Here is a 14,066-nt window from a genome sequence, read left to right on the forward strand (position 1 = left end):
TTCATATACTCTCTATCACACATAAGCTTTGAGGTTTAAAACTGGTTTATATAGAAAACAAGGGGATTTGCGTTGGTTTTGCTCCTACATGAATGGGTAACACTTCACATTGATGTAATTTGTTACTACCTTAACTCAAAAATATGAATGTCTAATATTAGCACATCAAATCCAAAGGAGTAGAAAGAAGGTTAGTGGAACAATCCTCACTTTCTCAGCAGCTGAACAGAAACACTACAGCAGGGGGAAGGGGAGAAAATCCTATTAATTACTTTTAAAATTAATAAAAGACATTTCTGTTATTGCTTTTTTTTACACTTATTATCACCACGGTTACATTTCTTTTAATCTAGAGCTTGATAGTGAAACAAAAACCAGAATTTATATTAGTGGGACAACAACATTCTTCTCACTAGCAAATTAATTTTTGGTTCTCATTTATCTATTACTTTGTGGTCTGTGTTATATACTGTTACATTAACATATGGTAATGTAACAGTATGGCTTTTTATAGAAAAGAAATTTGAGATGACCAGAGGTCTAAAGGTGTCTGCAGAAGCTTCCTTAAGCAATAGCACACCTATTTCCACTGCAGTTTCCACTATCAGAGACAAAAAAAATACCAAACAACTGTCAGCTGACATATACCTCTACACGTCACCATGATCTAACAAACTGCTGCTCACTATGTCAAAATAAATTACAAAGTCACAAAACGGATCCTTGCTGTGAAATAAACTGCAGTTACCATACACTTGTGAGTTTGCCCTGCTTTAGGCTCAATTAACTGTGTCTAACCATGTTAACATTAAATGCTTATAAATAATTGTACAAAGAAAAAAGGTAATAATATTTAGATAATCTGTAAACTATTAATCTTCCTAAAAATTTACAGAATATGGAAAAAACTTGGAAAAACCCCCTTATGTAAATGTGCTCTGATTCATATAACAGCATTGAATGCTTGTAAATATACACCAAAAAATTCCAAACAAATTAATAAAAATATTATAATTAATAAATAATATGATAGAAAATATCACCCAATTAAAATTTTTATTTTATGGCTTATAAATTATTATACCAAGAAACATTCTAAAACAAAAGCTGACAGGGGTGAGCGGGAATCAAACAACTCAAAAATGCTTTCTTTTATCATTTCTATCTAGTCTACAAAACTGAAACACTGAAAACAGCCTAAGTTACAGTAAAGGTGTGATAAGAATGAATGGTGTCCTTTGGAGCATAACTTCACCAGTTAAACTGTATTTTTATGTGAACAGAAGGGGCCTCATAATTCAGTGTTAAAAACACTCTGCTACAGAAAATATCTTCCTTTTTCTAAGCACTTTAAAAAGAATTGCTGATGTCAGGTTAAGTAGAAATAGCAAATATTTATCCTCACATCAGGGAAGGATTAGAGACTCAGAACAGGTTACAGATTTTTTTAAAATGCATTTTATACCTGATAAGCTTTGTGACTGATGCCATATACTAATGGATTTGCTCTCATCCGTACATAAAGATAAGTGTAACTTATCCACTTTACTGCTTCTTCCACATTAGTTACTGTGCCAAGAGCAATCTGGAAATAGGAGAAGAGACAAAATTAAGTATATATGTTACAGTTATACATAAGTACTTGGCTGAAAACACATGGAATTCAGAGTATTAGCACAAGATTAAAAAAAGTATTGAGATATTTCCAACTTGCATAATTTTGAAATAATCCTAAAACAATAACTTGAACAATTTATGCAAATTTATCTTGTGAACATGTAATAACATGGGTTGCTTTGACACAATACTATAGATACAGTGACCATAAATGATCTTTTGTACACCACTTACAATTTTTTACAATTAAAAGATGTTATTGAGCAAGCTTGTTATAAAAATAAAAAGACAAAGAAACCAAAATTATTCAGTAGTGGATATGGTCAAGGTAGTTAAAAGAAGAGTACTTGAAAAAAATCTAGATTTAAAAGATTAATTTCATCATGCCAATGTGAAAGTACCATCAGATCCTAAGTAAAATGATACCAAGAATCTTTAGGCTTTTTCTTCCTCATACTTGGCACATACTTGGCAATCCCTTTATACACAGTCCTTATAAATAGTTTTCTCCTTTTGTAGCTGCAAGTCAAACATACAGGTATCTGCTAAATTTTTGTTACATCAAAATATAACAAAATTGAACAGATAATATTCATATATATATATATATATAAACATGTTTATTTATATTTCAAGGCTAAATCAGGTATATCAAACCATATTTTGTACTGATTTCTTTTTTCCTGAAAATTCAATACTTTTATCACCAAATTGTTGACCACACAGATATTTTTACTTGATAATTTCAGCTCTATTTTGTACTGGTTACACTCATGAGAAGCATTCTACTGCTTAATTCCAGTTAACCTGATTTTACCAGAAGAATTTAATATTTCCTGCATGTCCCTTGAACAAACCCTTTTTGTTTGTTGCTGGTTGTTAAACAAGCCAAAGTCCCTCTTACCAAAGTTTTGTGATCCATTACTGCATTTTTAAAGCTATTTTTGTTTTATTGTTGTTTGGATTTCATATAAATCTTCCATGTGACTTGGCAGAAATAATAATTTAAAAAGCCTATACAACTGAGTACATATGCATGCTCAGACTTAAGTACCTAGACCTTAATAACAATTCTGACATTCTTTCTCAAATAACATAAATATCTGGTAAAAAATAACAATGAAAGGCATATCTGCCTTGAGTAAACTTGAATCCAGTAAAACCTTGTTAATACCAATGTCTAATAGCATGGCTATTAACCCTAGGCTTTGCTTAACACACTTTTCAAGTGGTATTTTGTTGTTCAAAAGCATAAGGAGGTTGGGGGAAGTCCCATAGTATTGCTTTTCAAGGCAATAGCCACATAATGCACTGAAATAGCTACAAAAGCATTCAGCTCTTCACAGACTACTACAGGGATAACATGCAATAGAGCCCACAGGTTACTATTACTTGATTTGTGCACAGGTTATTTGGAGCATTTGGTTTCTTTGCATGACTCAAATATCTTTCAGTGCAGAATTTGAAATAGCTTAATATAGTCCACTAGTAGCATTTTCACGAACCACTTTCACAATCCTGAAAACATAATATTCTTGTTACTGACGACCATGAAGTCTGACAAAAACATAACAAAACATGCCTCACTTTTTCTTTGCCTCATCTGTTCAAATATCTGATTCTACTGCTATTCTATTCTATTCTAATTAATTATTTTAATAAGTTAAAAGCAAAACTAAAGGAAAAAAGCAGTTGTGAAATACAGTTGGGTTTCAGATATAGTATTGAAATCTAATACTGCACTTTCCTTCTTCCCCAAACTTCAATAACATTATAGTAAAAAAAAACCCCAGAGTAATTTCTAAATATTTGCTGCCATCTAGTGTTCAGTAAAGTTCTTATGGGACTGAAAATTTATCCTACATTAAAACAGTACGGATGATCCAAGTTTCCAGCATTTCCTCAACCGTGTATTAGGCATTTAGTTACAGATGGAATAATTGATGAGTATAAATATTTACTATCTTGACATTGCACCAGCTGTCATAAAACACTTTCGATTTTTCACAGTTCAAATGTAAACAATAGTGTTTTATTGCTCACAGAACACAATTTTGAGTACTATATCCAGGTCACTGTGTAATTTTAAATTCCAGCAATAAGCAGCATCACATAATTTTAAGTAATTTTGCAGCAACTGACGTTACCATCATTGAGCAATGTGCTTAGCAGCATTTATTATTATTTATTTTCTTTTTGCCCCCCCTTTTTTTTTTTACAAATGGTATACCACAAACTTGTATCAAGCTGAATGATATTTCAGAAGAGTTGGTTTTGATTTTCAAAGAAGTGTAAACAGATATAAGTAGCATGGATTTTGGGGGGCAGTTCTTAGAAAATGAGTTTTTTCCTCTCTGATATTTCTGATGATTAGAAAATGGCACAAAAATATTACTGATAATATATACTGAACTTATTATATAGCATAATACATTCTTACATTCTTTTTTACATATATGTGCCTTTTTTACAAATATAATGTCTGTTATTGTTGTATAATTGAGTCAGATTACACCAAGAAAAATTTCAATATATATCTCAAATATTTGTTGTCAAGGTAAGAGAACAAGGAACCTTTCTTGCAACTGAATAACCAACTTTCTGTTTCCTTTGGAAACCAGTGGATTTTAAATTACTATTTCAGCCCCATAGTACTATGGTCCTAGTCCCGTGAAGCTTTTGAAATAATTAATGCTACCAGAATTATCCCAGGTCAGACAGAATCTCCAGGGCTTTGCCCCATACCCAGATCTGCCATTCAGTCACCCAGCTCCTGAGTGGATTTTTTTTTTAGGAAGGACGCTGAAGGAATTTTTCATCTCTTCTGAGAGCCCCTTCTTTCAAGGCAAAAGATTAAGAGGTTTGTCCAGATTTAAAAAGTCACCACATTCTACGTTCCTGTCTTCAGAGGAAAATCGCAAGCACATGCAAGTGAAGGCACACACCCTGGGGAAGGTATAGCCACTGTCCAGCACTGCAAATCATTTCCTAAGCTCTCTGGGGAAAGGAGTCATCTCAGCAAACAAGCTGGAGTCCAGCTGTGGTTGTCAGGGAGGGCTCTATCAGGTGGAAACCATTAGGGAAGGAATGGTGACCTGCATCGTATGAGCTATTGATGATAGTTCCCAGATAAGTTAAAGTTTATGGTCTAATTAAACCACATCCCCTGCATCTTATCTTTCTTCCTGTATTTCCAGAAAAGACAGCCGTAGGTATTTTCTGTTTGCCAGCTGGTCAACTGCCCCAGGACTTGCTCCTCTCAACTAAATACCCTAACCAGCTTGACCAGCTGTTTCATTCCTTTTTGCATTCTATTATGTCCACTGGCAAAATCTCAGAAAAAAAAAGGAAAAGGGCACCTCCATGCCTTTTTTGATCATCACTTATCATTTACTATTCTGCTAATTTTTAGGAGGGAAAATCCCCACAAAACCAAAGCAAACCTCAGATCTGCAGAAGAGAATTAACAGTGGACTGACATGCTGATATATACATTCAAAGTCTTAATTTTGGTGTCAACTCAACAAAGTTGGATATATTTCAGGTTTCCCCACTCTGTAGTTCTCCTAAGAACAAAAGCACTGAAGCATCAAGATCGGCTGTCTCTGAGGTTAGGTAACAGCAGGAGCTGAAGGGCAAAATGCAGCAATGAAGAAGATACACCATATACATTTCTCCCAAATTCTTTAACTATTCCATCTCCAGGTCTTTAGTCTTGGCTTTGCACTTATTGTCTTTAAATGGATTTTTATTCCATTTTGGGTCAGTTTTTTAAGTACTTTTCTGTTTAGAAACAGCTGCCTATAGAGAGTTCGACTGCCTAACCACCCAGTTGACATAATTTTGTTTCCTAAACCTGCCACTGGCTCATTGCACCAAAACATCCTGGTTCTTGTCCTAGGAGAGATGCAATCTTTTGCCATATTACTTCACAAAGCTCTGTCATATAATCTTGATTTGTTTTGTTCTCTCCTGAAGCATACAGAAAAATTGGTGGGTTCCTTTCACAGAAACCGATTTATTCCTTTGCCCATCCTCTCTGAAAATTTCTAGAGAATTATGCTTCTAAAGAATTATTTTTATATAGGTATTAGAAATACTGCATTTTTTTGCACTATTGCTCAAATTTTCTCTCCTGCACCACGTAAGTCTAGGTACAAAACTCAAGGCCCTGGATTCCACTTAGCAATTGTGTGGCTAGCATTATGTGCTGTATTGCCATAAATATCTGAATCATTCTTAATATCTACCTATTTCTGCCAAGAGACCTCATCTAGATAAAAGCAATTTCATATTCTTATGGAAATGCAAAGTCTTCCCATATGTCCAACTTCTGCCTTCATTTTATCAGCCCTTCCTTCAGCTATTGGTGAGTCCATAGCAAATTAAGAATTTAAACAATCCAGCAGTGCTTCTGGCCTTTAACTTGTTTCTCTTTACAACTAGAGAATAAGCATTTGGATTTCCTGAACTACTTGTAGTGAAAGCAGATTCTGCTCCAACAATATGTTGTTTTATTATCCATCGGTGCAGATTTCCTGGTGCTAACAACAGGCTCTGTTACAGAGAAGTTGTCAGTGGTCATGAACATGTCTTGATTTCTGTAACAAATCAGTCAAAACCCATATATTTTGTATCCACACAGTGCTTTGTTTCTGCCAAAGGGCAGAAGATGACTAAAATTGAATGTGCTTCGTAAGACTACACACTTAATCATATGATGGCATATATTTTAAAACATGTTTTTTTCCAGAATGGTGCAGCATATTGGAATAGACATCTCCAGATAAATGTAACAATTTCTTCTAAACCATCTGTATATTTCTCAGAGACTTCCACTATATTAGATCAAATCAGCATACATAGAAGTTTAGACTGACTCCAATTATAAGGAAATGATAGTTACTTTCCAAAAAACGCTGACACAATAGCTCCTTGTCAGTGCTCATAGATTTGGTTACCTGTAATCTGGCAGGTACTGATTTTCCCTGCATGTTATGACAGAAGGATAAGTAATGTCACATATGTTTCTTTCATGCCCTTGCTATACTATTGTGCTTCCTTGCTATTTCTACTAACAATCATTTATCACTGTAATTAACAAAATTCTGATTGCATCTTCACCTTCTGTAACTGTATCACTTAATGGAATCTGGGGTAATTTTAAAGCCATGAGTTCACCGTTCTTTTCAGATTACTATCATTACACAAAATCAGAAACATAGACTAACTTCCTAATATTTTATAAAATGTAGCAAACTCCTCTGCTGTGAAGGAAAGCCTACCGAACCCTTGTTTCACTGTCTGCTTTCTGTGTCTCAAAAAAAAGAACAAAGCTCTTCTATGAAATCTGGCTAGATTTTTTCCTAGTGAAAAGGCACAGGGTATCCCAAAACCAGATCACTCTCTCCTGACTTATTGTGGTGCTGAACAATAACCACAAATATTCCTGACTTACACAACCAACTTTAGGAAGTAACATTTTTACTGCTAATGTGTAAGCTGCTACTATGCAATTTTAAATAACTGAATATCCATCCAGTTCCACTTAGAGAATATTCAGAGGTGTCTATCTCCAGGATCATTAAGTATTGTCAAAAGGAAATGGTTGAGAGCAATATATCTGCCCAATGCAAGTATGCGTTCCATTTATTTTTGCTCTTTTTTTTTTTGTGGTAGAAGGAGAGATGGGAAAATTGCAAAAGCGATGAAAAGCTAAAATAAACAAATATGTAAGTATTGTGTAGATAAAATAACACGCATCTTTAAAAGATTATTCTTAATAGAACAAATAAACCTCACATCTTTCTAAATGATAAGCAGTTTTATGCCACTGGACATTTCAGTTTAGCTAAACTGCTTGACTTCAACTGAAAAAATGTCTAGTGCCTTTGAAAAAAAAAAGTTAAAGCCAAGTCCATTATTCTTCCTACACTGCAGTCAAATATGTGAATTTGGTTACATACAGAAAGACAGGCTTTAATTTTTTTGTGGATTTTACTTCTCAGTTATGCAGAACACCTACTAAATTCTAAAAAATCACTTCTGATTAAAAGGTAAATGCTGCATTGCTACAGTTTTATCTTAATGGTATTTTGACCTTCCATCCTACTTTGAATACCTACTATCTTTTGCAAAAGACCCCCCATTTTCACATATGTAGGAGTTCACTTGAACATACAGACCTACACACTAAGAGTAATAAAATATGTACAATGAAAATTTTATTGTGTGACAATATTGCATTTTTGTTTCAAATAATGTTAATCCTTTAAAGTTGGCTAGTTTCTCTAAACAAATCAAAGGTTACCTCTGCATTTAAGTTGTCTGCAAGGCTTTCAAGAAACTGGCTTTCAATTGGGTTCTGCTGTGTAAGAAGAGTCAGGTAATGACTGAGTTTATCATGAGTTGTAATAATGATGCCTTCTCCGAATTTGTCAAACTGAGGCCGTCCAGCTCGACCAAATATCTGCATGACATCTAAAATTCCAAGGTCAACAAAGGAGCCTCTTTTTGCAGCATATATTTGTGTTCCCTGGTTGAGGAAAAGTTAATAAAAATTAACATAAATACACATGAATATAATCCTGATGAGCTGAATACTGAAATTAGGCAAATATAGTATGATTTCAGAAGTGTACTTTAACTAATCCTTTCATAATCTTTGATATATTTAAATCTTTACTAGACAAACTAGGCTCCCACTGGAGAGAATCAGTTTAATGAGATATAAATACCATTTCAAGTCAATCAGATATTTCCCCTCCAGGCCCAAAACTCACAAGCGATCTTGCTATCTATACTTCTTCACAGGTTTCTTTTAAGACAGATAACCCCTTGCAGAGTAGGGAAGCTCTTACCTTAATAACAACAGCATGAGCAGGCAGATTGACACCCCAAGCAAGTGTAGCTGTACAAACCAAGACTTTGATATGTCCATTAGAAAACAAGTTCTCAACCAAACTTCTGTCTTGCCGCAGCATTCCTGCGTGATGAATACTAAATCCATCTGGAAACAGCTCCCGTAACTGCTTATTTCTGGATCTCTGTACCTGGAGTGGACAAGAATAACAATTAACTTCACTTCTAATTACAGCACAAGAAGTATGGTATTAAAAATACAGGAAAAATTTTAATATTACCACTAGTCATAAGAAAGAAACTATTTCTATTAATATTGGACTTCCCACCAAGGCCAGTTAGTGATGATTTTCCACAAATTAGTATTTCTATACTTGTTTTCTGAAGAATACCCTTAATTGTATGAAAGACTGCAAGAAGTTCAATCTTTGCACAGAAGTGTAGTTTCGCTTAAATGGAGATTCAAGGTAACCAACAGTGAGTACACAGAAACTGAGAATTCTCTTATAATTTTTCCTTAAAATAAACTCTTTCAGACTGTGGAGGCAGCTTGGCCAGGCTTGAGGCATCAGGCCAAACACCATAGTTACCATGAAGGAGGGGACACCCTTCCCCACCACCAGCCATTATATGGGTGCAGCACAGCCTGTATCAATAAATTCATGGTACAGAATCAAACCGCTCATCTACCCATCATTTTCCCTTTCCCATAGGCAGGAGGCTGGGATCTCAGTCTGCAAAACCTCCAGCCTCCTGCAGGGTATGAGCTCTGTGAGCATGATTTCTGGGTGCTTCTTTATCATGCTTCATCTACACTGCACAGACTCTAAGTTACGAAAAAACTAATACACTTCCCTAATTTGCCACAAACACTTCTGATTTTCTGCCTGTCTCTTCCACATCCCTACCTGCTGCACTAACTGCCTTCCAAAATCAATTTCTGCTAAATATGATACCAAAAGGGCTGTGGTAATGATGATTCTAATCTTTTCCTAAACCAGATTTCTTTATCTTTGTGCATGGAGAATCTCTACTTTTCCAAACCACACGAAGGTTAAGTAGTATTTGAATTTCACTATATTTTCAGTTGTGTGTATTACAGTGAATTAATTCTAGATAATATTAGATTTTTATTGTTTTTATTGTTGATGTAGTTACCGCTTCACATTTACCATTTCCTGACACACAGCCACCGAAAAGTTGATTTATGGGATACAGAGTGGGTAAAGTAAAGCAAAACATGGTTTGCAGAACTGGCAAACTGCCAAACATGAACAATAAATCTCTGCAAACACAGAAATAAATAGGGAGATGGGAATGCAATTATAAAAGGAGGACATGAAAAGAAAAATATTGTAGGAAAAACATATTTCTCAGTTTCTCAATTATCCAGCTTTTCAATATCTGATCTTTATCACTTTAGCAGTAATTATTTACTATTCATTTAAAGGAAATCAAATTCAGCTTTTAAACTACACATGACTTTTTGGCAAATTTAATTAACTGCTGTAGTGCCTAAAAATGAATAAATAATAAATTGATAAAATGGCCCTGCAGTTCATGAAGCTTATTCTTCATGAGCTAACAAACAGAACCAAATATTTCATAAAGAGCACAGATGCACCAAGGTTTGCCTTTATTGATTATCAACAACAAAATTCACAGAAGGTTGTGGAAAATTCACTTCAACTGCATGCCTAACTGTGACATAGAAATTTGGATTGCCCTTGATTATATCTGGATTGCCCTTGATTATATCTTGGTGTAAGCATTTAACTATGAATTAGCTCTTTTCTTAAATAAGTGATTAAACAACGATCAAAAAATTCACTTTTTTAGAAGAACTTTCTGTCTTGGTGTCACATGCTTATTTTATATGCATTAAAGTATCCACTTTTCAAAAACCACAATTATTCAATATAAAAACTATTACACTTTAAATATTATAATCTTAGCTAAAAAAGCAGAATCTTGCTCTCAAATCCTCACAATTTAAAAATGGCATACCTTTGTAACTTGATTGCTTATGTCGTTTAGTGTATTGAAAGACGAGGAAATATACAAATGGAAAGCTAAGAATGGTAGAATTGTGTACTACAAATAGAAGAAAACTATATATGGTTTTAGGAAGTATGATTTCATCAATTTAAAAGAAAGGAATTGTGAATACAGTAAAAAGAAGGAGGAAGGAGAAAGGTTTGTGACAGAAAACATATAAAGATATGGCAATGCTAGTCTGACTATAATTCAATACTTACAAGCTTAAGCTTAATCAAATATTCAAAAATACATAGGTACACTTACATGTATCCATCTCGTTGCATTTATAAACAATAAAAACCTAGTCCTAAAATCTACCGCACATTCTAAAACAACATCTTTGAAATATTTAATATGTCCAGGCTCATTTATTGAATCTGTGAAGTGCTAGACTTCCAGTCTACCCAGCTAACAGGTTTAGAAATACATGAAATTTTTTTTTCCAAGACAGAAGAAGATAACATTTTTTTAAATAAAAAAATCACAGTTCACTTTTGACATAGGAAAAAACCTAATGCTGAAGAAATAAAATTGCTAGTTATTCTGGATAATTCTATTAACTGCACAGGAATAAATTAATTTTCTTCCCATAAATTTGTGTTCACTTTAGATTACAAAGATACAAGGCAAGTTAGTTCAAGAACAATAAAATTCACTTGAGAAAATAAAATAAAAAACAGATTCCCATATCTCAGTGGTGCCTTGAAAGATTGCTCACACAATGTATCATTTAATGGCAGCATATCTACTTTTGAACAAACCTTTTAAACTCTCATGAAAAAGAAGTGCATGGCTCTTGTATTTAATCTGGATTTTAATGGCTACAAAGACAACAAAACCAAGAACTACTAAATAAAGGAAGTGAAACTATAAAAAGTTATATTGTTTCCACCTTGTTCTATTACAGAATAAAACTAAGAGGTTTTACTTAAAATTTATCCCAAATGTTACTAAGTGCCTCAGGTGTATGGAGAAGTTGTTATTATGAGGTATAGCAGTGGTCTCCTGATTAGAATTGATTTTCTTTCCCCTCCCTTATTGCTCAAGAGGGCTGTAGATTTATGACCTTTGCTTACATGTGTGTGTGCATCTAAAACAGTATGTGTTAAATAAATTCCCAGTTTAGCTTTCTGCCACCTATATTTCTCCTTTAAATGTCTTGAATTTCATGCAATTCTTGATTAAGACACATGAAAAATGCCACAATTAGACATAGAAAAATGTCCTGCTTAATTTTAATGAAAAATGATGCATACATAGCAGGAAAAAAGAAATCCAACTTCTCTGCTAAAGACTTATGAAAGATAACACCCTTCCTTACCCTTTTCATGCATCTGGTATCACAAAGGAATCATTATTCATAACAACTATAAGGTGTACACTCTTTAAAATACTCGTACAGCGAACCAAAGAATGAAATTTTTAGTAGGCCTATAGAAAACTTTTTCTCTTACTTTGTATATAAAGAAGGTAAAAAAGAGCAAAATTTGATTATGAGAAGCAGCTGCCAGTAAATTGCTTCTAGATATGTGAAACATGAATTTATGGTTTGTTTCGTTGTTTTTTTTTTTTTTTTTAATCTCCAATTGCTACCCTCATCTAGGATAAACAAAGTAGATCATCACTAGTTGCTATGATAATTTTTTTCATTCTGTAGATTACTAATATTTCTTTTATGCATGCTCATTTTAAGACATTGCTTGAAATTCTGAATTTGGGTGTTTTTGCCCACTAATAATGCAGTTTTTGACTCATGTATTTTCTTTCAATAACAAAAATGGCACAGGCTATTCTAGCATTTTTCTCACGATCTCCTTACTACAGCAAACTTCATGCTCATGACCATATGACTCAATCATTGTAATTTCCTTTCTGTGGAGTTCACTATAGGACAGCACTTGCAGTTTGTTCAGAATGCACCATTATATTTGTTCACTGGTTCCAGTGATTCTGAGCAATTTATTCCCACCCTCCATTCTCTGCACTGTCCTGACACACTGCAAAGTAACAGCTCTTAATTTTGAGGCCTCATTAGCCTCACTTGATGAGTGTTGGAACTCAGACATCACAGACACCTACACCAACAAAGTAAGGAATCTTTTGCTGCAGCCTTCAATGACCAGCAGCTGTAATTAGTACTACTACTGTGTGATGAATACAAGTCAAATATACCCAAGTAACTATTTTGTAACTTTGCTCAAGACATCCAAAAATGTAATTTGTAGGCTGACCTAAATTGTTTAAGTCCCAACAAGAAAAAAGTCTCCTCTGCCTCATTCATATTACTAAAACTGCTGAATCTGCTCTACTGGTTCATTCTAAGAATACTGACTGTCTTTCAAAATTTATGAGATCAGGGTAGCATGGAAAAAGTGTCCATCTACTCCAGAAGTAAAGGTCAGCTGACAGAAGCAGAATGGAAACACAGAAGTTGAAGAGTTCATCCATGGGTTTATTGCTGTTTTGTAAATATAAAAGAACTAAGTAGGAGAGAAACAGAAAGAAATGATCAAACGATTGCATGATCATTCACCATTTTTTTCTTCAGAATTTACTACATTCATATTGCATATTAATTTACCTATATAGGCAAAAGTTTTATTCTTTTATTTTCAACTTCTGTTTCAAAGGAAAGAGATCTTGGATGGTGTAAATAAAGACACTAGAGGTTTTTTTTTTAAATATGAGTTCAGAATATAGTAATTTTTTGTTACAGGGAAAAATGTGAGACTCCTTTATATGCAGTTGGAGAAGTACATGAAACCTAGAGAAAATACTATGAAAGATAAGCAGTAACATTATCTGAGAGTTTATGACAAAAATTGTATAGAGAAATACAGATTTGAGTCTAAAGGGAGAAAAAGGTTAAGCATTTGAGGTACAATGATTTTAGTTGAGGACTGTCCTTTTATGAATTAGAACTGTTATTTGTATCATTCCACTTGTATTGTCTGCATAACAATTAAGGTATCAGCAGCTGTTTCTAAGACAAGGAAAAAGCAGCATTTTTATGGGTAGCAGTAAGATTACTTTCCTTGCCCTTTCCTGGGAACAGAGGCATTAGCTTCACTGACTGCTCACCCTGCAACTGGGTCCTGTGAAGAACCCAAAAACTACTGAGAGCTCTCCTCACCAAGATGACACACATGACCTAGCAGATAATTTCTGGAGGGATGCAGGCTGTCCAATATACTATTCTACTTCATGAGTATGCATGCTCATTCTCTACATCTTCACTTTTTTAATGTATTTAACTATTCACTTTCTATGGTTATCCTGAAGTAGTACCTCTCTTCAAGCTTTCTCTTTTACTGGGATATAATTAGTTGGTACCTCGCAAGACATTATTTGAAGATGGTAATTCTAACAAACAAATGTGAATCAGTTTGAATCTCTCCTGGAAGAGTCAATAATCTAATTGTCTCCCTCTGGCAATTTAATTTCAATGTATTAAAGTTAGAATTTTTTAAAGCTATGCGTTACTGTCTGATCAATTTACTGATATCACCTCAGTTAATTCTGTAAAGTGCTTTAAAAACACCCCTGAA

The 14,066-nt window shown here is 34.0% G+C and overlaps 1 protein-coding gene across 5 annotated transcripts in view; it reads right to left on the reverse strand.

The window, feature by feature from the left end:
* The window catches only part of ASCC3 (activating signal cointegrator 1 complex subunit 3), a 249,137-nt gene that overhangs the window by 90,545 nt on the left and 144,526 nt on the right, over nt 1-14,066 (reverse strand). For all 5 annotated transcript variants that reach the window (XM_038133665.1, XM_038133663.1, XM_038133661.1 and 2 more), the window contains 3 exons: nt 8,478-8,669; nt 7,928-8,152; nt 1,466-1,585 (listed from right to left, as the gene is read on the reverse strand). In XM_038133665.1, coding sequence (XP_037989593.1) covers nt 1,466-1,585; nt 7,928-8,152; nt 8,478-8,669 — 537 coding nt within the window. The remainder of the gene's footprint in view (nt 1-1,465; nt 1,586-7,927; nt 8,153-8,477; nt 8,670-14,066) is intronic.

The sequence above is a fragment of the Motacilla alba genome, chromosome 3, assembly GCF_015832195.1.
Source record: "Motacilla alba alba isolate MOTALB_02 chromosome 3, Motacilla_alba_V1.0_pri, whole genome shotgun sequence".
Classification (NCBI taxonomy): Eukaryota; Metazoa; Chordata; class Aves; order Passeriformes; family Motacillidae; genus Motacilla; species Motacilla alba.